The sequence below is a fragment of the Pogona vitticeps genome, chromosome 1, assembly GCF_051106095.1.
Source record: "Pogona vitticeps strain Pit_001003342236 chromosome 1, PviZW2.1, whole genome shotgun sequence".
Classification (NCBI taxonomy): domain Eukaryota; kingdom Metazoa; phylum Chordata; class Lepidosauria; order Squamata; family Agamidae; genus Pogona; species Pogona vitticeps.
This window is the reverse complement of record NC_135783.1, coordinates 69440195-69465471: the sequence shown is the minus strand read 5'-3', so window position 1 is coordinate 69465471 and position 25277 is coordinate 69440195. Positions and strand designations below refer to the sequence as shown.

At 40.6% G+C, this 25277-nt stretch overlaps 1 protein-coding gene and 1 long non-coding RNA gene across 2 annotated transcripts in view; one reads left to right on the top strand and one right to left on the bottom strand.

Moving 5' to 3' along the window:
- Positions 1-4464: 4464 nt before the first annotated feature.
- The window catches only part of RSPH3 (radial spoke head 3), a 46922-nt gene continuing 26109 nt past the window's right edge, over positions 4465-25277 (bottom strand). The window contains exons 6-9 of the mRNA XM_020809422.3: positions 21172-21334; positions 17956-18042; positions 12583-12786; positions 4465-5012 (exon numbers count right to left, since the gene is read on the bottom strand). Coding sequence (XP_020665081.3) covers positions 12623-12786; positions 17956-18042; positions 21172-21334 — 414 coding nt within the window. The 3' untranslated portion in view covers positions 4465-5012; positions 12583-12622. The remainder of the gene's footprint in view (positions 5013-12582; positions 12787-17955; positions 18043-21171; positions 21335-25277) is intronic.
- LOC144585917 (uncharacterized) overlaps positions 9032-25277 on the top strand; it is a 33770-nt gene continuing 17524 nt past the window's right edge. Inside the window, exon 1 of the long non-coding RNA XR_013540542.1 lies at positions 9032-9414. This is a non-coding gene — a long non-coding RNA (uncharacterized LOC144585917). The remainder of the gene's footprint in view (positions 9415-25277) is intronic.

Below are 25277 nucleotides of genomic sequence, written 5' to 3'. Positions count from 1 at the left end.
TGCTGTTCTTTTTGTTGATAGCAGGTAGCGATGGTTGCTCAAGTGAATGGCCAAGTGTTTTTTCCTTTTTAATAATTTCTTTCTTGTTGCATTAATTATATCCTGGCCCTCCTCCAGTGAGGGGCTGAGGCAGCGCTACATAGGGCTTTCCTTCCCACTTTGTCTGAGCCTGGCCTGCGATTGTAATGGGACTGGGCCTGAGGTGATCCAGTGAGCTTCATGGCCAAGTGGGGATTTGAACCCTGGTCTCCCAGTCCAAGACTCTAACCAGGACACCGTGTTTACTCTCTTGTTTCTAGAAGTGGCGAATTTGATTCCTTATTTGTGAATCAGTGAAAGATAACTTGTTCATTCAGCTGAACCCTGCAGGTCAGATGAAAGGTCAAAATATCCAATATTGCATATTGCTTTCATTTTAAAACTTTTTGATTAGGGATGTGACCTGTTTAGTGTCCCCAAAGACACACAGGTTGGTTCCGTTATCTGCCCTGGGCCCTTTTGGAGACACCCTGGCCTGATCTTTGTCTGTGCCAATATTTGTATGTTTCCAGATACAGTATCTGATTGGAGGGGAGGGGACATCATTGCAAATAGGGAAAAGCAAACCGCTGTGACTTGGAGGCTACACAGAGTCCTCAGAATTATTTCTGGCAGAATTATTCGCTCGTTTCTATGCATAGCCATGAGAACACAAGAAAAAGAGAAGTAGAAAACGGCTATTTTTGAAATTCTGCAGTGAGGTCACCACACCAACAAGAAAATGGAAACTAAAAGTGTGGGTGAGGGAGCAAGACAGTCCATAGCATTATAAAGTGAACCACTCAGGTCCATACATTAATGCAAGTACTCATCTTTACCTACATGGACCCTCAGTCCTGGGAATGTAACTCATCAGTGTTTTAATAGAAGTGGGGAAATTGATAGTACGAAGTCTAGACAATATGCTACCCTGATAGAAGTCCCTCATTTAGTACTGTAGTTTTCCTGGTGAACTTCCCTCCCAGTGTTTGTTCTCTAGTTAGAAAATGTAGAAAAAAAGGAAAGTGTCTAATTTTAAGACATTTTCAGATCAAGAGCTTCTCATGCTAGCAGTCAGAAAGCTCTGTGCATTGTTCAGTCTTTTTCTCATTCACAAGGAACAGACAGAAGCGGAAATGAAAAAATAACGAAGGTTGTGAATGTAGAATGTTATCATTTTAAGCCCCCATCAAATTTACTGAAAATAGTTGAGTGATGGCATAATGAACTCCCTTATGTGAATGTGCTCTGAAGCCATTAGCTGATCTAGGCCATTGTTGTCAAGAGGGTCTTTTCTAAGCTTTGGGCAGGATTTTTTCTTAGATGCCAGGATTTAATCAGATACCATCTTCATGGAAGGTCATCTACCACTGACCAAAGCTGTATGCACAGCCAGTGTTTTTTTTAATCAAGTTCATAAGGTAAAGATGCCAGTTGCCTGTGAAAACCTTTATTTCAACTTCATCTTCTGGAATGGAGACTCTTTCTTCTGGAAAGCTAGAACAACCAGTATCATCCACATATGATGCCATTCATGCTTTTAGGATAGCTGGTTGCCAGCAGTGAGACCTGGAAACAGAGACATGTTCAAAGTAGTACCTTTCCTGTAGAACTGAAAAGAATACACCTGTAGCTTACATCACTCTTCAAAAACACAGGGAAATGAAGTTCAAGAAAGGCTTGTTATGTTAACAGGTGCTCCTGCTGCAGCTGCAACCAGCACTGCTATCCGTTGGAGAGTGGGCTAATGGTCACCTTTTAAGACTTTGTTCTGGATCATGGATTTAGGGTTTATTCTAAGAGTTCATTTGTGGCCTAGGGTTAATGTTCGCACAAGGCAGCTTGAGATAAAAAGATAATAGGTGAAAGTAAATAAATCTTTGGCAAATGAATCTGTACATATGAAAAAATGTCTTATAATATTTAAGCTATAACCACAACTTTACTGGGTGTGAATAGAAAAAACTGTATTGAGGAAGATGCAATTTAAACAGCCTTTTAATACCAGGTTCTTTGCAAACTAAAATGATTAGCAGATCAAAAAGCAAATGCTCTGCGCAAAACCAGATTGGGAAACTATCATGGTGGGTTTTATGATTAGAGAACACTTATATCATAGAACTATCGTCACACTGTATTTGCCTTCACCAACATAATCTGAAAAAATATGGATAGGATTATAAAATTACATTAGGTTTGTAAATATAAATGTCCCAGTATCAAACAAGTGACCTTCTAGGTAATAAGACTAGGCTATAGTATCCAGAGAAAAATAAACAATATTAATCAGTAGTTGTAAGTATGTCTAGCCAATGTTTGGTTTTATACCAGTAAAGGAATACTGTTTTGGAGCCTAACTGGAAGTCAAAAGGGACACATCGGTACTGCCACCAAGTCTTTCTCCTAAACATTTCTCTCTGAGAATGCCCTAACTAAGGCAAGACTGTGTCCCTGTTACTCGCCAACATTCTATTACAGCATCACACTGTGCAACAGTGTAATTCTCAGCACTAATTAAGTAGTCACTGCAAGGATTCCTCACCATGCACCAATGAGGTGGCCTGGTATACAAGCAAGAATCCAAATGGTGACTCATTAGTGGTAACCTAGTGGTAAATTAGTGGTCATTTGGTGTTGCAAGTTATACTTTTGCCCTTCTGTCAGTGTAAACTCTTAAACTTTGCAAAACAATTCTGGTCTATGGGTATTGCATGCAGGGATTTAGATATGTTGAACATGCCCTTCTTTTATTTGAGCATCACTTGAATCATCCATTTTGGTCTTTATTAACAGCTTAAGGGAGATATGTGCTGCCACTTCAGGTTCCCCACACTTACTATTTATCAGTTTTCAGACTTTCAAGCAACTGCAAGTGATGAATTTAGAATCCCTAACATGAATGAAGGTAATATGGGCTGGATTAATGTGTTTCATTTAATTCTGCTTGGAGCCACATCCTGTGCTGGCAACACATCCCTTCTCCTCCTATAACCCCACTGTATAGCACCCTTTAAGTCTGTATATTCCTGATCAGATGTGGAATTTTCAAGGAAAATGTTAATGTAACTTCTGGAGGCTGTTGCCTTTTGATTTTCAGCACCTTCTTTTTACCTGCTGATAAATACAAACATACTTGGAGTCATCCTACTTCCTGCTTCTCCTCCTCCTCACTTTTCTCCCAAGCCTGCCCTTAATTGCTGCCTGCTTGTTTGCTGGCATGCCACCACTGCTTCTTCTTCTTCTTTTGGCCGTGTGCCTTTGCCATTGCAAAGTTAAAACACTGCATGGAGGTATTGCATTTGTTCTCCTCCCATAGGCAGATGTAGCTGGAAGGACTTGGAATTTGGCTCTTCTTTTTTTAGTGCAGAAAAATGTGTGGAGAGATGTGGTCAGTGTCACCCGGTGCTTTAGAAAAGGAAAAATGACCAATCTGGATGGTTAAAGGATGTTTTTAGTTAAAATTCATGGCTGAAAATGGAGGAGGAAGGAAGGAGAGGCAGCAAACTATAGAAGCAATGGGAAGGAAGGGGTGGTCTCAAAGACTGTGAGGTGTGAGGAAAACCCTCCACACAGCAGGAAAAGTATGGGTCGATCCACTGTGATTTGCACCCATGGCTTCCCTGGGTGAATTCACTGTAGCTGTCCAGATTTTCAGGAGTCAGCAGGGGCAGAGGAAGAGAGTTCAGTTTACACTGAGCTGCAAGAGCAGAAGTTGCCTTAAGAAGGTGATAAAATGCTAATTTCCACTCCCCCATTCTTTTTAATGGGTTTCGTAAGTTTTCTAGGGAAAGCTTGTTCCAGCACTGAGGTGGAACCTTTAAAACACAAAAACTGTTTGGGGACAAGAGGTGTTCAGTTGAGGGGAGCTGACAACCCCACAAGCGCTGTTTGCTCTTGGTCAGGCGATCACACTGACAGAAACTGGTCAGTGGGCTTCCCCACATTGAACTTTATGTTGTGTAGTCACCAGGCTTTAATTCAAATTTCTCAGTACCCTGTTTGACATAAATTGTGGGGTAAATAGCCAATGTAGCCCCTCATTTAACTTTGACAGAGCAAGGTCCCTACAGATGCTGAGTGTTGAAGGAGAACCGTGCAAGAATGTATATTTCTAACAGGTGTGGGCTGAAAATCTAGCATAGATGGTGATGTCTAGTTCATGTGGTGTGTTTTACTCCACTTATCTAATGCAGATTCCACCTTGCAGGTAAATTAGGTCTGCAGCAGTAATTGGGATTACCAAAACCCTAGCCTAGATGCATGTGAGGGAGGTTGTCAGTGAAGGAGGAAGTTAATATTTCCTTAATTGGGAATAGAGGAATAAAGTCTAGATTTGGCCTTGGAGGGCCATTCTCTATAAAATCTAGATTATTTTTAGTTTTTTTCTTTGATTTCAGGAGGAATACAACAGACAGGAAATAATACGACTAAAAATGACATGGCAGCTGTATGAAAGTAATTTATTATGTCCCACAAACAACTATTAGCATATTACAAAAATAAGACAACACTTTCTAAATTATAAGATATATTTAATATATTTTGATTCTTGCTACATAAAGGGTGTATAATAATAAGTATTACTAATAGTTATTTCTGTTTTCTTCTGTTTATATGATGTATGTCTCACCTTTAAAAACAATTCCTGGGGCCATTAAACAAATTATAAATAAAAACGCAACAATACTAAATATACCAGATAAAAGGAGCAAAATCAAAGATGCATGTTGATAAACATATATAACATTTATGTGTGTACATTTTGCTAAATTAAATCAGTGTAAATTTTTTTAACAAGTACAATAAATGATAACAAAAGCAGAGGAAAAATATAACTAAAATGTGAACAAAGTAGGAAACTGGCAGCTAACTAAAATCACAAAGGTTGCAGAAGTTTATAGCATAATGATGCTCAGTTTTCAGTTGAACAAATCCAATATTCAGTAGATATTCTCACATATTTATGGTAAATCTTCTTGTATATTTTAGATTACCTGTAGAAACATTTTGAAAATTAATTTTAATTTATATATGGTCTATTTCATCTAAGAAACTAAAAATGTTTACAGACTTTGCTATGGAGAAATATCATTTTGAACAAGATTCTCTGTTCAGTGGACTACAATCCTTCTACATTCTAGAAGGATTTGAGAACACCTGGCTCTAAATGCTTTCCAACCTTGGCTTCCCAGATGTTCTTGGACTAAAACTCCCAGAAGCCTTCACCACTAGCTCTACTGGACAGGTTTTCAGTGAGTTGTAGTCTAAGAACATCTGGGCACCCAAAGTTGGGAAGCACTCCAAATCATCACTTAAGAAGTCCTCAGTCTATTTATTTATAAAATCCAAATCCAGTTAAAGAGATCAGCAAATCATGAACATTTAATTTTATCAAGGTTCTCAGTCTGGAATGACTCGGCCAGGTTAAAAAAAATTAATTGATTTTAGTGTGAGAAAGAACACAGTTATTATTTTCCAACTGAAAATAGTATCACAAATTTATTAATTTTGTCATCCGTATATATCATGCACTTTTGTAGAAGAACCACTGCTTGATATAGACCTGTTGTCAGATAAAGATAGTATTACTACAGCTGATGGGTGAATAGGGCTGATTCATTTATTCATCTGGACTGCTGGCTAAGAATTTCAGATGGTGGCTTATGCTGTTAATGCTGTCTTTTAATAGTGTTGGAGGATTTTATTTGTTAATTCCTTTTTGGTTGGCAAAGCATAAAGTACAAAAGCCAGCTGCTGCACAGGAGAAACATGAAGAAGAACAGCTGAAATTCCCACCTTCCATCCTGCTCCTTTTGTCCTCACATTTAATAGCCCTTTGTATATAAAAATCACTCTGCAAGTAGCTTAAGTAGAAAAGGGAAACATATATACTCATAGTTGAGAAACTGCAGCCCAATTAGAAAAATAAAAAGAATAAGAAAGAAACTAGTATTAACCATCAGGGAGACTAAAATCCACCATGCTGGCCAGAGGTCAGCAGGAAAAGTGTACGTGTTTGCTCAGGTCAGAAGTCAAAGAAAAAGAGAAGAACAAATAAAACATCTGGAAGCAAACAAATAGAAAGAGGGGGTGGGAACTTGCCTCAAGCCTGGGAAAAAGGATTTTGTTAATAAGTTAGTGACAAGGCATAGTTACGTTAAGCTATGAAGCCCTCTTCCCACTGAAACACAGTGTTAGGTTACATACAAGATTGTTATTTTATCCAGCACTCCTTTTCAAGCATGCATGCAACATCCCTCAAGTTCCTTCTTGCTTCATAGGTTCCATAAACAATCTCTTGGTAGAAGCTTGGTGAGGATATCTTTGAAGCTGGACAGAAGATAATCTGGATGATCCCCATCTTGGTTAGATCTCATATCAAGTGGTACCTCACGCCAATGTGTTTGGTGTATATACTCATCTTCTCACTTTGTGGCAGCTTGATGCTGCTCTCGTTGTCTTCCATTACCTGGATTGACATACAGTATCTTCATCTATCCCAGAGTCATTTAGCAGCTTCTCCAGCCTTAGTGCTTTTGCTGCAGTGGTGAATTCTGATTGTGGAAGACAAAGCTAAAACAACTTGTTTATGACTACTAGCCCATGAAATAGGCCCACCACCCTACAAACACAGGAATCCATTTATGGTCCTTTCTGTTGTTTGTCTTGTCTGCATTTCTGTACCATATAAACCTTTGGTTTCTGATGGCTGACAGTCCTAGCGTAAAGTCCATAGTTTCTTTCAAATATCTAGTTACTCTTTTGACAGTTGCCCAGCCACTTAGTGTTGGTGAATTAACTTTTCTGCTGAGTATTTTTGTAGTGGTAGCTATGTCAAGTCTAGTAATGGTTGTTAAGTGAAAAAAGCTTTCCTATAGCTCTTCTTTACTTACTGTTGTTTGATTCACTGTCCTCTCTACCTTTCAGAAAATCTGTTGTCATGTGTGTTGCCATCTCAGAGGCCTAGTGAGTCTACAAGCTCAATTATCTTTTACTTCTGATTCAGCAAATATGAACCATCTGCCTCCCTTTCAGTTTGAATGGCCAAATGTTGCATCTCCTAACTCCTTTATAACCTCTTTGATAAGCTTCTTTTCCAGTTGAGTTGCCACAGTTAGGTGATCAACATAGGCAAAAATAAGGGATAAATGTCCACTTTGTCTTCTGGTATACATGCACTGTTCTGCATCATCTTGCTTGAAACCTTGTTGCAGCAGCATTTTCTTCATTTTTTTCATTCCAGTGTCAAGCTGCTTACTTCAGTCCATACAGGCTGTTCTTTAGTTTTCAGACAAAATCAGGATGCTTTTGGTTAATGAAGCTGAGTGATTGCTCCATATACAGTTCATCTGCAATCTCTCCACGTAGTCTTGATACCTAGATGCTTGTATCTGTTTAGAGGCTGCTACGCTCAGGAACATTCTTATAGTACTCTCGTTGAACAAGGAACATGGGTTTTCTCCATACTGCTGCAGAAACATTTTTGCAGACAGTCTTACCTTGTAGCATCCCACTTCTCCTGTTCAACTGTTCAGTTTCTTCCTAGATTACTTGCTCATTCACCACCAATGACTTTACGAGGTAGTTCAGGTGAAGAGATGGTACACTGTTGTTGTGTCTCAGTGAGTGTCTGATGGCTGGCCCTGGAGCAGTGGTCCCCAACCTTGGGCCTCCAGATGTTCTTTGACTTCAGCTTCCAGAAATCCTGGCCAGCAGAGGTGGTGTTCATCAAAATGAACCACATGTCTTGTGCTGATTTCACCTTTTTAAAAATATTTAATATGAGCTATCACTTCCTTTCCAAAAAAAGGAAATAGTGGCTTAAGTTCAACATATAGAAAAATTAATTCAAACATGTTTTTTGGGGGGAAAGAGAAAGAAAACCACTTAGACTACATATTGTACTGTAACCTGTAGCTCTCCAGTTGTTGTTAGATTACAATTCTCATCATCCCTTACCAGCACAGCAAATGTTGCAGTCCAACAGAATCTACCCCTAATTTAGACTAGTCAGAATATAGAAGCATTCCTTTTATCTTGGTGTTCAACAGACTTTGCTTTATAACATGGGCTTAATGAATAGTTACAGCTTGTTCTGCAGAGAATAGGCAGAATAGATGACGCAGTTTGACAAGGTGGGGCTGTTTTCCTGTGCAGGTAATGATTAAGCTAACCTGTTACAGTGGAATGCAGCAAACGGTAATATTCCACTTTAACTGGTGGCATAGCTATACAGTATATGTATCCAACAGATACATGAAACAGCAGAGGTAATCCATTCTGCAATATCCTCTGATTGCACATAGCACACAGTGACTCACCCAGAAAACATAGAAACAAGAGCCCCTCCAAACATGCCCTGAATCTAATCTAATCTCTACCTTCATCTTAAATAGTCAGAAAAAAAGAGTAACTGTGCCAGGAATAAAGCCAAACGGCAGCTTCTGGTATGCAGAGAACAAGCTACATCAGGTCTCATCTTCCCAACCTGTTTTCAAACTAATGAAGTAATACTCATTTCTGTTGTCTCTCACTTGTTAAATATATTTAGGCATTATAAGTGAAATGAAGAGTGTCTTCTGCTCCCATGAGGGAGCCTCGTGGTGCAGTGGTTAAACTGCTGTACTGCAACCAAAACTATGCTCACGATCCAGGATCCAATCCCAGGTAGCCCATTCAGGGTTAACTCAGCCCTCTATCCTTCTGAGGTTGGTAAAATGGTACCCAGCTCACTGGGGTGTGTGGCCACTATATGTATCCTCCATAATTAACTCGTAAACCATCCCAAGACTGCCTTAAGTGCTATAGGGTGGGTATATAAGCAGCTCACTTTGCTTTTCTCATCTCAGCTCTCCCTATTACAAGTGGTCAAAATTCCTAGTTTTATTTAGATAGACTGGATTGGATACATTCAGGTACACCATGGCCAGAATCCTACTGGCTAGTTATGCCTGCATATGTATAATAGCATGAATTACTGCAGTGAATTGCTGCTAATTTACAGGTTGCCACTTATATCTCCTATATGATTGGCATTCAGTGAGGGACAGAAGTGGGAGCTTGTTAACTCACAGCAATTCATCGCTGCAGTTTATGCCATTGTGGTTACACCATTGAAATTACTGGTAGAGTTCTGGCCATTACCTTAAAACCACATTTAAAATGATCTGTTAACGTGATTCACCAATTCTTTGTAAGTACTGTATATATTTGTTGACAAAACTGATTCATCAGTCAATATTGATTTTCAGAAACTCTGATTCAACACTTCTGAAGGAAGGACGTTGCTGTGATGGAATGTGTGCATATAATCAAGTTATCGTGTCTGCAAACCTGCTCCATGAAAAGTACTGCTCTCTACATTGAATGGCAGGCAGCAGCTCTCTCAGATTTCAGGTAAAGGACTTTTTCTAAGTTGGCTGCCCAAAGTCACTGGCCATGCCAGATGGGAGAATTCTGGGAGTTTATTTATTTTATTTATTTATTTAATTTATATGCCGCCCACACTACCCAAAGGTCTCTGGGCGGCTTACAGCATCCAAAATACAACAAAGATATGCAACAATTAAAATACAATTAATATATATATAAAATTGCCATCGGACCCACAGCTAATATTATAGGAAAGCAAGTTTCCTAAGTGCTATCTAGGTCTTGCAATTCAAAATCACATGGGTTGAGGGGCTTTAGAAATGTAAAGCATGTGATTCACCACTAAAAAACTATGATAGATACAGGCTAAAGGCTTACATCCTATTATTTGGAATTAGTATAGACGAGGAATTTGTGTAAGTTCAAAATACCACCTGAATTAAAAAAGAATGTTGTATGTAGTACCATATTGTTTTCTTTCTTCCTGGCTTATTTTTAAATTAACAGACATCCTTAGCAACCCAGCATGATTTCCTGCTTGAGGCCCTTTCCAAATTTAAGTTGCGTAGTATCTAAAGCCAGCCAAGTCATCTTTGCAAAGAAGGCAGGCAGGTCCACAAGGACCTGTCCCATATCCAACCAGTAAAAAAATTGAACAACTTCCTATCCTTTCATGATGCCTTAAATCCATGGCCTAAGGCTACTAGTTAAGTCTGGCTAATGGCAGGACTTCTTCTGAAAACCATACAATAACAATAACAATAACAATAACAATAACAATAACAATAACAACAATAACAACAACAACAACAACAACAACAACAACAACAACAACAACAACAACAACAATAACAATAACAATAACAATAATAATAATAATAATAATAATAATAATAATAATAATAATAATAATAATAATAATAATAATAATAATAATAATAATAATAATAATAATAATAGGGTTTTCTAAATATGGAAAATCAGGTATAGAAATTCTAAGTATCAGAAATGGTTTACAAGTCTCTTCTTGTTGGACCAATCTGGGACTGCACAGCTGGCCAAAAGCTACATAGGCTGGCATTAGGGAATGAATTCCCATCCTCAGGCGCCAGAGTCAAATACCCAACTCGCCCCCACTATCTAGCCAACTGCAGCCCAGATATAAGATCTGGAAAATATTAGCAACTGAAGTTACATTCCAGCATGGAAGCATGGCCTTGATTGTTGAACGTTTCCAAGCCTGATTGAAGAGAAACATCACCCAGAACAGCGTGATGACAATATGCTTGAAAAGTGCAGTCCATTGTATGGCTCCCCTGGTGTAAGTCCCACCGACTTTCATATGATTTACTTCAGGGAATTCTGCAAACCTATGTGCATTTTCCATTGAATTCAGTAGACCATAATACTTTCAGACAGATATAACGTCATGGTTTTAATCGAAATATATGGAATGTCAGCAAACGGGAAGGTGTGTAAGTCATAGTAAAGTCATTCACTGACAGCTACAGAATTTTTGCTTTTAACAGTGTCACTGACATCTAGTGGTAAAGCATATTGAACATCTGTGATGTAAATTTAAAATATTTCAAGGATATGTACTACATACTAATGTTGCAGGAGTGGCACATACCTCACCCTTTTTTGCCACATCAGAGCCCTCCCTGCTACTCCTTTTCAGAACTTGTCCTTCCCTGCCATAAAACTGCATCAACTGAAAGTCAGACAACAGGACATTTACATTCTTGCAACAAACCCCAGAGTCTGACCTGCTGTGGTTTCAGGGGAATACCAGAGCGACAGAGCTCTCCACAGGGTTCAGACAGCAAACTCACAACTCTGTAAACATACACAGAGACTAAGAATGTGGCACAAATGAGTTTAAATCCAAAAGATTGCTTTTATCAGTGAGTTTAGTGTGCCCAAAAGTGGGGTTAGACAGAAAAATGTGCTGTGCCAATATCATCTTCTCAACTTGCAATATTTTGCTACAAATATGAACACAGTACTATTTCCCTTCATTTTGAAAGAATTTAATTGCATGGGCTATATAAAGCTGTAGTCATGAAACCATACTTTATAAAACTGTAATTGCTGTTATTTCTTAATTCATCTGATAGTGTAGATGTGAGCATGACAGCCACCATCCTACGCATCTTAATGTGGAACTAAAAAAACCCCACTCTGCCCTGCAGTGGGATGACATCATATCCATAAGGCTGATCCATGGGGTTTCTTTATTCATTGTTATTTATCTAAAACATTGTACTGTATATGCTTCCTTTCTCCTAGAAAGGATCCAGTAAAAGGGGCTGACAGTGCAGATGCAAGAATAGCATTTGTTATCTGAATAGCACAGCAGAACTTTGAAAACATCAGGCAATGTGTGCCAATAATTTGGGCTCTGCTTCAGCAAGATGTCTTGAGACACCACTGTGCAGACCCATTGATTTCAATCAAGGGGTGATATCAGATAACATCAGAAGAAATGACAATACAGATCCATCATGGATCCTGTGAATGAACCCAGTTTCTGATGCCATGTTTTGCATGATGGACAACAAATTTGAAACACAATTCAGATTGTTGTCTTGCCCTTTCTGTTGTGCTCCTGGCCAGCTCTCCAATTTATTTTATTTTTTGTAGCAGCAAATAGTATGCTTTCCTTTTCCACTTACTTGCTATTTAATTTTTCATGCATTATTGTTCTACTGCACTTTGTCTGTGTGGCTGTCTGTCCGTTTCCCCTCCCCAGTTTTAGGGCAGAGCTCTGGAAAAGAGACCACATCTTTAGCTAAATGGGGATTTGTTGTTAGGTGACATCAAGTCACATCTAATGTCTAGCAACCCTAACGGGCTTTTTAAGGTATATGAGATATTCAAGGAAAGGTTTCTACCATTGCCACATCCCAGTGAATTTCCATGGCTGAGTGAAATTCTGTCTTTAGTCCCAGTCTGTCTCTTTATCCAGTCCACCACGCTGCCTCTCTGAATGGGCATGGACACTTCCAAATCAGTCCCATTGCTCCGCAACTTCAATGACTACCTTCACAGTCACCTTTAAGCCAGTGTGTGAGGACTGTAGCCATAAGCAGGCTGACATTCCCAATGTGATAATCACTCTGTTTTCATGGATAAACCAATGCTGAGCATCTTTTTTGATATGACCAGTTATTATTTTTCCCCCATTACCTGATTTTTTGGGTGATTATTGGTCTTCAAGCTTCATAGTTCATGACCAATCTGAGTGTCCTTTTGCACCAAAATAGCTTCTTTCATCATCCTTCTGAGAGGGAAATTGGAAGGTTTTCTGTTTTCGATAACTTTGTGATTTACTGAGCAACATATTTTCTGCAAAGTCGTCCAACCTCCTTTTCTCCACCTCGTTAATTAACACTGAAAAATTAGTTATTTCAAGTTTGTTACTTGGAATGAGATGATCTCTTCTAAATTATAATCAGGAAGGCAGCTACATTAATTAAATTTGTATATATATTCAGGTTCACCCACAAGAAGTCTTGGAGAAATGCATCCTTCTATACACATATAAGAATAGTAGATCAAAGAAGTGGAAGTTTCTTTATATAGAAACATTTAAATTGCTTGTTAATTTTTTAACCCCTTGTCCTTTTTGAACTTTGAATCGTGAAAGGCAGTAATGAGACTGTCACAAAGTCTGAGCAGGAAAAAAGTTATTTTTGACCACAATGCTGGCCAGGGGAATTCTGGGAGTTAAGATCCAAAAAGTAACGTTTCCAAGCTGAAAACACAGTAGGACTGCTTCCACAAGGCTTTGTGTGTGTGTGTGCATGCATGTGCGTGCATGTGCTTGCGTGCATATGCAATAGTTCTGCTGCAAATACAGAAATTTGGAGGGGATCCAGACAGCATCATCTTTCATTTGCAGCAGAGTGCAAAAAATGGTCTGAAGCTCAACATAAAAAAAACACTAAGATCATGGCCACTGGTCCCATCACCTCTGGGCAAATAGAAGGGGAAGATATGGAGGCAGTGACAGATTTTACTTTCTTGGGCTCCATGATCACTGCAGATGGAGAGAGCAGCCACGAAATTAAAAGACGCCTGCTTCTTGGGAGGAAAGTGATGACAAACATAGACAGCATCTTAAAAAGCAGAGACATCACCTTGCCAACAAAAGTCAGACTAGTCAAAGCTATGGTTTTCCCTGTAATGATGTATGGAAGTGAGAGCTGGACCATAAAGAAAGCTGACCGCTGAAGAATTGATGCTTTTGAATTGTGGTGCTGGAGGAGACTGTTGGGAGTCCCCTGGACTGCAAAGAGAACAAACCTATCAATTCTAAAGGAAATCAACCCTGAGTGCTCACTGGAAGGACAGATCCTGAAGCTGAGGCTCCAGTACATTGGCCATCTCATGAGAAGAAGTGTGAAGACAAGAGCAGAAGGGGACGACAGAGGACAAGATGGTTGGACAGTGTCATTGAAGTTACCAACATGAATTTGACACAACTCCGGGAGGCAGTGGAAGACAGGAGGGTCTGGCATGCTCTGGTCCTTAGGGTCATGAAGAGTTGGACACGACTTAACAACTAAACAACAACAACTAAAGTGCTTACCTGCCATGTCCTCCTTTCATTAAGGCAAAAAAGACACTGCTGCAGAGTGCCTCTGGATTATAATACCAGGGAGCTATTTGCATGTTTGCGGGCTGTATATTTGAGAGTCCTCCATAATCCAGCATACAAACAAATGGTGCATGCTGTACAACAAATGACCTTTGAAACATGTGTATTGCTACATTGGTGTTTGTTGCCCTAGGACAGTTAGAAGTTCCACTGGCCACTTGCAAGGTTTAAGGCAAGTCTGGATTCTAGTTATATCTGAGGAAATAGCTTCTCTATGAGTCTTGTGCTTTTAAGACTCTAAACAGACAGGAGAGTAAGAAAGGACAGAATCTGGCTAGAATGAAATACTTTCAAATCCCAGTAATTTCAGTTAAGGAGAAGTGTTCCAGTCAGTGGATCCAAAAATACTTAATTTTGGACAGTAAGTACCTGAAATTCAGAGTTTGTTTGTTTATAAGCCATAATGTTAAAAAACTAAACACAATAAATTATACATTAAAAACAATCAAACTATCAGTAGTTAAAATACATTGACTGATTAAAAACATCCAAAAGTTTAAAAAGAAACTTACTCAGATAAAAACCAGTGTTCAAGGATTCAGTTATGGTTATTAAAGGCCTGCCCAAAGAGGTGGGCCTTCATGTATTGGCAGAAGGATAAAAGGGAGCTGCCAGCCTAACCTCTTGAGGGAGAAAATTCCACAACCTGCGAGCAGCCACAGAGAAAGCCCTCTCTCATATCCCCATCAAACATACTTGCAATGGGACTGAGAGCAGAAGATAATCCAAGAGGATGATCTTAAGTACTAGGAAGTAGGGATGTGCACTGGCACCTGGATTTGGAATTCACATTTGAAATTGGGAGTTATGGCTCTTCAGAGCCAGAATCTGGAATTTTAAAAATTTGGGATATCCAGATACCTGGAACTTAGTTACAGTCAATATGAACATAGTGATTATTTTCCCCTTTGAAAAACAAAACACAAACAGGCAAGACATTTTTAAAGAATTTTCCTGTGTCCTTAGACACCTTCCTTGTGATTGTGCCAAACAAGAAGAATACACACCAACAGACAGCAGCACCTAGGTATTAGGAAATGACTGTAATGGACATTGGGATGTGGTGGCACTGCGGGTTAAACTGCAGAAGCCTCTGTGCTGCAAGGTCAGAAGACTAGCCATCGTTAAGATCGAATCCATGCGACAGAGTGAGCTCCCGTCGCTTGTCCCAGCTCCTGACAACCTGGCAGTTTGAAAGCATGTAAAAAATGCGAGTAGATAAATAGGTACCACCACGGTGGAAAGGGAATGGTGTTCCGCGTCTAGTCGCGCTGGCCACATGATCACGGAAACTGTCTTCGGACAAACGCTGGCTCTATGGCTTGGAAACGGGGATGAGCACCGCGCCCTAGAGTCAGACACGACTAGACTAAATATCAAGGGGAACCTTTACCTTTACCTTATAATGGACATGCTGATGGAATCCTGGAAAGTGGGAATGCCAGCAGGCCCCTGGGCAGCAGTGGAGCAGCATATAGCCTGTGGTGGATAGGAATTGTGCCAACAGGATGGGGCACAGCACAGTTGCATGACCAAGCATAATCTTGGAGTAACAGTTGAAAGAATGAAAGGCAGAAAGAGGGAGCAGCAGATTGAAGCATGGCATACCTAGTACCATTCTCTCTTCCTTAAAGGGGACTTCAGGGAAATTTAGCGGTAGTAGGTGAACCGTAAGGAAAATAAGCTTTTCTACAGATCCATGTTCCCTGTGTGATCAGTGTAGACTGATAATGTTCCCTGCCTAAGAGAACACCCTCTTAATGGGCACATGAGTTGGTGGGCAGGACAGTCTCATGGCCACCCTTGGGCAGACCTCCCCAACCAGACTCCTCCTCAGCCCACCAAGACAAAGGACCAGTCTCCTTTGGCTTGCAGGGCTCCTGCATGTATGCCTGTACCTTTGCCTCTGCCCTGTCCTTCCTCTGGGATGGCATCTCTTAAGGACAGGCCCCTGCCACGCTTGACAAAACAGTGACCCAAAAAGCTTACCCTGATGTTTCAGGAGTGTGGGACTCTAGAATACAACTGATGATACTGCTGTTTGGGGTGCTGGTGTCTTTCTGTTCTGTGTGACCCCTCAGTGCTAGCCAGATTTCCTTCACTAGCTGCTGCTGAATGTGATGGAAGGTTGGCTGGCATTTCCCTCCCCCACTGCTGCTTAAGATCCCTTGCCCGCTGTTTAATTTGGGGGTCCAAGAGGGTTGCTAGAATTTGCTCCTTTTTCCACCTGTGGTGGAGTAGGTTCCTTACTTTGTTGACCAGGGCCACTATATCAGGCTGGGGAAAAATGCTGTTTTCCTTCTAGGGAATCTCCCATTCACCTAGACTGTCCCATCATGCTCTCCATCATGCAAACCAAGCCCTGGAACATTGGCATCACCTGGTTAAGGATGCCAGCCTCCCCACTAAGGACTTGCATTGCACACTCAAACCTTCAGAGAGCACAGAGCACTTGACTCATAGTGCCCCACTCTTCTCTGCCCAGAGGAGCAGTCACACCAGTGGAAGTCTCCAGCGCCAAATACTGGAGTGTCCTTTGTTGCTCCAGCATTCTCCAAGCAGGTAGAAAGTGGTGTGCCATTGAGTTGCCACATCCTGGATTAGATGGTGCAGTGGCCATCACAAATTTTCTCGTCTCTACTGCAACCACTCTCTGCCCCAGACACTGTGGTGAAAACGCCTTGCCACCTTTCTTTCCCACTCCACTATATTGGGTATGCATGGGTCTTCTATACCCTGCAAATGACTAAGGGTCATGCGGGATGGTACTTGGTTAATGAGGTGCCAGTTCTTCCACTAACCTACTACCTCATCTGCCTTCTGATTGACCCAGAGCACCTCTGTCTTGTCTGGATTGAGTTTCAGTTTGCTTGCCCTCATCAAGGCTATTCCTGATACCAGGCAATGGTTTAGAACCAAGACAACTTCCTTAGAATTCAATGGAAAGGAGAAATGGTGTTAAGAATAGAATCATTTATTCTGTATAAATGATCTATCCGAATATGCTGATAAAGTTTTACATACTAGGCTGTGTTGAAAGTGTCCCTAGTGTCAATGGTGATCTAGCTGATGGTTTTAGAATCAGCATCCCTATTGTACATTGACAACAAAAGTATAGTGTTTGAACTGCTTGCACAAAAACTCATGATCTCCAGGCTTTAACTACATTAAGCCTATATGCAGTAACCCTTTATATATGTACTGGTCATGTGTCATTTACGGTAAAACCAGTCATTGTCATGTACAAGTTATTGTAAAAGGCCCAGAACAATTCTTGTGATTAAATATGTTGTTAATCACTGCCTGATAACATGTTAGACTCCCTTGGCACTCTCCAGATGTTTGGACTGTCATTCCAGTCACTCATGGCCAGTGTTCATTTTGGCTGGGGATGATGGGGTTACAGGTTGGGAAAGGCTAGCATATTTGATCAGAGCAATATGATTGTGCTGTTCTGTTATTTCATGAGTGTAATCTAGTTTTCCAGGTGAAGAGGTATCAGAAGACCATGTTTATCAGGCAAAATCCAAAGAAACAAAACAAAACAAGACAAAAACATGTGGCACCTTAAAGACTAACTGTCATATTTTATTGTGAGCTTTTGTGGACACATCCACTTCTACATTTTATTCTGTTTCCATGTGTCTGATGAAGTGGATGTGTCCACGAAAGCCCACATTAAAATACAGTATAATAGGCTTTAAGGTGCCAAATGTTTTTGTCGTTTTGTTTTGTTTTGTTTCATTGAATTCTGCCTGATGTGCCTGCACAGACTAACACAGCTACCTCTTCCAAACGTTGTTTGACTAGTACCTTGGCTAGAACAAGTTTTGATAAATTAGCCATGGATTTTATAATCTATACGAACTTTGGGTACAAACTGATATCTGCTAACTTACAATCGGTCACTATTCTTCCTAGAATCCTCTTCTCCATCTTCTTTTCTACATTCCCCATCACATAGGGAAGGAATTGTTCTTCAATTTCTATATGATATGAGAGAGAAAAACAAGCACATTATTTTCATTTCTGATTGCACATGCAAAATTAGATCCCATTTCCAGTGGGACACCATGGTAGTTTTAGGAGCAATAATAAATAAGAATGCTGAGCAGTAATGACTGGGACTGACCCACGATATAACTTTTGGTATTGTATTTCTCTTTGCGTGTCTCTCTGGATATGTATGTGTGCATTATAAGGTTGCTTGATGCACAAACAAATAGGCAAAATAATGTATAGCCTGATTTTATATACAGTTATTTGGTGGTAAGTTGCACTCTGTGTAGCAGGATTAATCCCCAAGTAAGGGTGTGATCACACAAGGAAATAGATTGCAATTTGGACCACTCCAAATTTATTTATTTATTTTGCAGAGGCATTCCCTAAAGTGATAAAATATGCCTACTCATCACAGCATGCGGTTTTTCTCACCTGTGTATCTTTATATTTTGATTGGTCATTGTAAAAGAAACACAGACTTACCGTAATGCATTTCTTTTTGGAATCTTATTCTGGAAATACAAATAGGCTAACTGTAAGAAGTATCCATTCATTAATGACTGCTGTCCTGCTTTCTACTGCTGTTTTGTTAAGAATCACAGTGTTTCTGTCTCTTTATGGTTCATTGATTTACTCTGTGCTTTTGTTTTAATTTTCAGTTTTGTTAAGATTATTATGATATCATTTATAATTTGGATTTTTGTCTTGTAAACCAAATGGAGGAGGATATATTTTTGATTAATATACAGTGGTGCCTCGACTTACGAACGTCCTGACTCATGACCAATTCGAGTTATGCCCAGCTCTGACCACAAAATTTTGCTTTGACTTGCGACCGGAGCTTCGAGTTACAATCGGGAAAAAAGGCAGGGAATTCAAACTGCTAACCATTGGTGGCCAAGAGGCTGCTTCTTTGTAGCTCTTTTTTCCCAGCGGTTAGAGTGTGCACATTCGGAGGAGGCTTTGGACTGCCTGGTAAGGTGGTGCTTTCTGCTTTCTGAAAACTACCTGATCTGGGTCTGTTTTGAAGCATAGTTTTGGACTGGGGGTTATGTTTCTGTACTGTGATGGATCTTACAGTCTTTGTTTATTTTTTTGGGGGGTGGTTTCCGTGTTTCCGATGGGTCTTGCAGGGTTTGTTTGCTTTTTGGCTTTTCCCCCCCTTCGGCCAGAATGGATTAATCGCATTTCAAATGGGTCTTGCAGTGGTTTTTTTCCTGGGTGTGTGATTTTTTTCCAGCCAGAATGGATTAATCACGTTTCAGTGCATTCCTATGGGAAATGGTGCTTCGACTTATGACCATTTCGAGTTACAACCATCTTCTGGAATGGATTAAGTTCGTAAGTCAAGGCACCACTGTAGACTGAAATTTAGTGCATGAATGTGAAAAAAATTCTGCAGTGTCAAAATAGGTGTTCTGAAATACTGTACAAAGCCCTTTCTAACACTACGGGTGCTATACTGGGCTATCTGTTGGATCCAGGCATTGCCAATCAAAATATTTAGGATTAGTATTTGTATCTGTAGTATAAATGTTTTCAAAGTATGTATCTATGCATCTGTGTCTCTATATATTTCATTTATATTCCACCTTTCTCTCTTGCGTGATTCCAAGATGTCTCACAATATAACTTTAAAAAATATATCAAATTGCAATATTAAAGCGACATTAATATTAAAAGATAGAATTAATGCAAACATTAACATTAAAAACATTAAAACATTTCAAAAGAACAATTGCAACAACAAAAGAACAGCACCCACCATCAAAAGGCTTCCCTTCATCAGTGATACAGCGGCCAAAGGCCTCTCTAAATAGAAGCGTCTTTGTCAGCTGATGGGACAGCAAAGAGTCAGCCAGCCTCACCTCCCGAGAAAGGGAGTGCCACTGCCTGAGAGGAGCCATTGAAAGGACCTCCTCCAGAACCCCTTCCTGTGGTCTCTGTGAAAGCAGTGGCACTGAGAGAAGGTCCTCCTACAAAGGTCTTAAAACATGGAGAGGCTCAAAGAGTAAGATGTGGGCCTTCAAACAGCCTGGAGCTAAGCTGTATAGGGTGCCATGTGCCATATTATACAGAAGGGTTTGGAAAATGATTAGCAGCCACCAGAATTGTTGTAGCATACTCCCTGTCATTAGCCTTCATCTTGTTCAGGGGTGTCCAACCTTTCACCTTCCCTGGGCCACATTAGAAGATGAAAATTTGGTTTGGGCTGCATTGGGGGGGCAGCCCTAGCTGTCCTCCACAGCCCCGCTCCAAGCGCGCTTGCCGGCAGCTGCGATCTCAGACAGCAGAGGCTGCCAGCTTCAATTCCGGTGGTTTTATGGGGCTGGGAGGCGGTCCACCTATTGACAAGGATGGCGCAATGCAGTCATGCAGGCCCCTTCTCCCCTCTCCTCCCCTCCCACTCCTTCCTTCCTTCCCTCTCCCCCCCCCCCACTGTTGTGGCGTGTCCCGGCCGCATTCCGGCCACAAGCGCCGGCAGTGTAACTTGAAACTTTGGAATTTCTTTAAAAATAAAAAATTGCAATGGGCCGCATTATGAGCCGACCTGGGCCGCATGCGGCCCTCGGGCCGCAGGTTGGACAAACCTGATCTAGTGCTAGCCCTCATCTAGTGCTAGAGCATTTTTCACCAATTGCACTTTCTAAATGCTCTTCAAAGCCAGACCCACAAATAATGAGCTGTAGTAGTCCAAACAGGATGTAACTAAGACAAGGGTCACTGTTGTCAGGCCAGACATATCAAGGAACGGGTACAGCTGTTACATTAGGTTTAAGTATGCCAGTGCCCTGGTGGGTCTTGGCCATTTAACCTCAAGGGTGAATCCAAAAGAACCCTCAATCAACAAAGCTGAATTTTCACAGTGAATGCTATTCTGTCTAGCACAGACTGAATCCTATTCCCAAATCTCTCCTTTCAACTAAGCAGGCACACCTCTGCTTTTCTGGATTGAGCTTCAGTTTGTTCACCCTCATCCTGCCCTTTATTGAACCCAGAGGCCAGTTTAAAACTAAGACAACTTCCTGAGATTTGAATGCCGAGAGAGGGAGGGAGGGAGGGAGGGAAGAAATAAAAATAAGAGATTCTGTCCAGTAAAGAATGGCACATACCTCTGTGTACATTGTCATAGAAGAACCCCTTATTCAAAAGACTAGAAAAGACTGAAGGAACGAGGTTTGACAGGTACTGTAGAGCAAATGCCCGAGCAGCAATTTTCTCACGGACTTGTGACTGGTTTTCCTGGGTTGCAGTCTGCTGCTCCATACGGTGTACCTTTAAATAATAATGGAAAGTGTAAGGCAGATATTTTTTCCATTGTCCCCCAAATGTTCTTGGACTCTTAAAAAGACGGCTTGAATTCCCACCTTCCATTGCCCCTTTGGCACTGAAAAGCTTATCAGGTCATTAAATGGTTGCCTGGTTAGATGCGGAGTAACAATTGTTTCCAGGTTACCAAGAGGAGGGTGACCTCTCCCCCCCCACAACACTGCCTTTTCCTGGCCCCCACCATACTTTCTGTGTGGCCACCTTTGTTTTGTCAAAGCATAGCTCTGTGATTTCATAATGAGTGAGTGCTGATCCAGGTCCAAGATTGTGAAGGTGGTGAGCTGTGTGGCGAAAGCTAAGAATCAATTTGTGATAGTGCTGCATGCCTGACTCATCATCACTTAACTGTCAGATGGATTTATATCAATTTGGTACATTTTATTTGGTAGAAGAAAAGCTGTTATTCTGACACAATGTCAGATTTAGAGAGTTGGAGTTTTGATATTAGATGAGTGAAAACCAAACTCTTTAAAACAAATAATTTTTGAATTACCATTTTAGCTATAAACCACTGCTCGTTCGTCTGAGGTGAGTGCAGTGATAGAATCTTATTCATATCCATGTAAGGTTTGTGAAAATTGTGCAGCTGATTGGCTAATGGCTAAGTGCTGGGAAGCATCTTTGATTATACAATCTGCTGCATGACAAGTCACATGACTGAGAAGCACCCATACACCTGGTTGACTTAGGTATACTTAGCTGTGACAAGTTATGCAAACAAGAATAGGATTCTGGCCACTGTATCTGAACTGAGAAAGTATGTGCAAGGGACAATATTTGTTGATGTGGCAGGGTCTACCTTCCTCACCTGACTCATCGTGACTCCACATTCTCATTCTCTTGGCAAATGCAGATTTTGGAACTTAAATTTGATAAACTAACAACATGTTCCGCTTTAGAACATATCACATAACTCTGGAACTCCAAATTGTTAAAAGCCTTTGTAAGTAAGAACAAACAAGGATTGAACAGTCATTTCAGATCTAAGCTTGTTTGCAGCTGGAGTTTAAACAAGTTGTTAATTCCCAAAACTTGGATGTAAGAGAGAACTCTGATTTGCATCTGAAATGGGCTGCAGTTCTCAAAAGCTTATGCCAGGTGAAAGCTTATTCATTTAAAAATAAAGCAAGAGACTTTGGATGTGATCAGATGCACATTTAGCTCTCTGTTTCGTCCACTGCAGGGATGAGTTGGTTTGCTCCTTTTTTCTGCGAGTACGCAAAGTACTCGCTGAAGCAAACCAAACTGTCTCGAGAGCGTTCCTACCTGCACCTTTCTGAGCCCGTGTCCAGGGCTTCTACATTTTGGTGTGGATAGATAACTCTCTTTTGGTCCATTTCCAGTGTGCATGACCTCTGGGAACAGACCAAAAGTGAGCCTTGTGGCTGTCAAGGCTCTTTCTGGTTTGAATTTCTGATGTGATGGAGTGGCTTACGTGAGCCACTTCAGGCTGTTGTCCAATTAAACCCTTCCTCTACTCCTAAGCAGAAGAGCATGGGAAGTGAATTTTTTTCTCATATAGCTATGAAAAATATTTTTTTTTGTTTGCCTTGAAGGGCTAGCTTGTCCTTTAAGACAAATATTTCTTTAAAAAAATAAGTGCTGCAAGCATCAGCAATGGTTTACTACAGTCTGGGGAAAAAAATCACTTCCCTTGCCCCGCTGCTGAGGAGCAGAAGAAGGGTTCAATTTGCCAATATCCTGAAGTGGCTCATTTATTAAGTCACTTCATCACATCAGAAATTCAGATTGGAAGGAGCCAGATCAATTAGGGTCGTTGGAGCTCCATTCTGCCATTTGGATGGCAGAATTGCACCAAAGAGCATATTGTATTTTTAACTGACCCTAGGCAACTCTTATTTAGCCTGCACTAACCTGCTCCAAACCAGCCCATGTAACCAAGCCCTCTTTTGCTTTTGCTGCAAAGGTTAACTCAGTTCTTCTGTCCTGAGCTTCCAATCTCTTTCTCCAGTACCCAGAAAAAGAGAAGGTTGAGCTCATTAGCACGAGACTTGCTGCACTTTTTCTTTATATGACTCTAACCAGTGACAATTGTATCATTATTTTTTTAAAAAATCAAAGATCATGCCGCTAGATAAGAAGTGAGGAATGTAAATTAATGCATATAAAGAAGGAACCACATTTTGTTGGGTCAGCAGTGTCATGGATTTGATTATGAAAATAGAATAGTGTTGTATTTCTTAGGATTTATTTCAGAGCTGCAACGAAAAAGCTAGAAATCTGCTTATGCCCAGGTGCTAATTAGAGAGAAAATGTACAAGGTCAGTTCTTCTCCAGCTAAAGAAAAAAAAAGAGTTAAGAAGAGCAAGCTGACCCATATCTTATCTCAACTCCATGGACAAGGACATAACTTCTTAATTTAAGGAAGATGGGCGAAGAGAGGAGAAGGAGAAGGACGGAGAAGAGATGACATACCGAGAGAAATGCAGCCGACAGAACTTTAATCAAAAGGATTGCGTAAGAATGCTTATTTAAGATCTAGTTAGACATTTTTTATTGTTTTCATTTTATAGAGGAAATAACTGGTGGCTAAGGCTGGGGGTTATTTTGGAAATACTAAATGACGTAAACTAAGCTTGTCGAAATGTTATCTTTTGTAATAAAATATAAAAAGACAAATTGTCTGTAAGCTGTCTCCTTGTTTAGACCATGCTACAGTAGTAAATTGGATATGTTTAAACTAAGATTGTTTTGATCTGGCCACATTACCATATTACCAAATGAGGGTCCTAGAGTAATAAAAGAGGAAGAGCAGACCTTCCAGATTGTTTATATAAAATCGAGACAGACTTGGGTGAAGGAGTGAGAAGTCGCCTAGGGCAAAATTACAGGACCCGGTTTTGCTAGCATTAGGGACTAATCATTCTGAATCCCTCTCTGTCTCGTGTAAAGGCAGTTCTAAGGAACGCTTTTACCACATGGTGGCAGCGGTGGGATCTGAGCCTTACGTGCCGTGTTTACAGTATAGTGGCAGATGGGATTTGGTTTGCGCTTTGCTCAAGGGCTGAATTAGCGCTGGTAATTGTTTTATGAAGGCAGATGTGTGAGCAAGCAGATACACACTGCTAAATAAAGGACAAGAGAAACTTCTCTGGCGTGAGCTTCAGAGCAAAGCAGAGAAGGTTGTAAATTATTGTGACTGGAGAACACTCCTATGCAGAAAGCTCAGGCTAAAGTGATGCAAGGAGAGATTCTGCCAGTGGCTTAAGAGTTCTAAGGAACAAGCATTGTGCTGTTTAAAAAGTGCCAGCTCGATTCACTCAGGTGACAGAGTGGCAAAATTGTTTTGAGTGTAGCAGGAGTCTATAAGGAGCAGCCAGGATAATAAAAGTAATTTAAAAGTGATTAAATAAAGTTTAAAAAGGAAAATTTCCTACCCCAAGCCAGAGCCAAAAGGATTTCCTGGAGGGAAAGTAGGATCAGTCAAAGTTGACAGTTTAATTGTTTTATTGCTCCTCCCGTGCTTCAGCCAAGGCTGCAAGGAGAGAGAAAAAAAAAAGGAAAAATGGCTTTTAGCAGTCGGTTTTCACTGCCTGAAGTATCAGTGGATAAGGAGATTTTGTCAGCAATGGAGCATAGTTCCTTACTGCAGAGTGGAGCAAGATCAACAACTATTAGTAGATCGCTACAGATACCCAAAGAATTTCATATGAGGAGTGCTGTCACAAGATTTACTGAAGAAGATGCCCAAAGGTTAATGGAAGCAAATCCAGAAGTTGTTAAACCAAAAGTGAAGCCAAGAAGGACACAGCAGTACACTGGGGCGGAACAAGTTCCAACTCAGCAGGACCTGCTAACAGGAGAAATAACCATGCAAAGGGGAACAGCTGGAGCAGAGGCCAGCAGCAGTCCAGTAGATGCAAAGGAT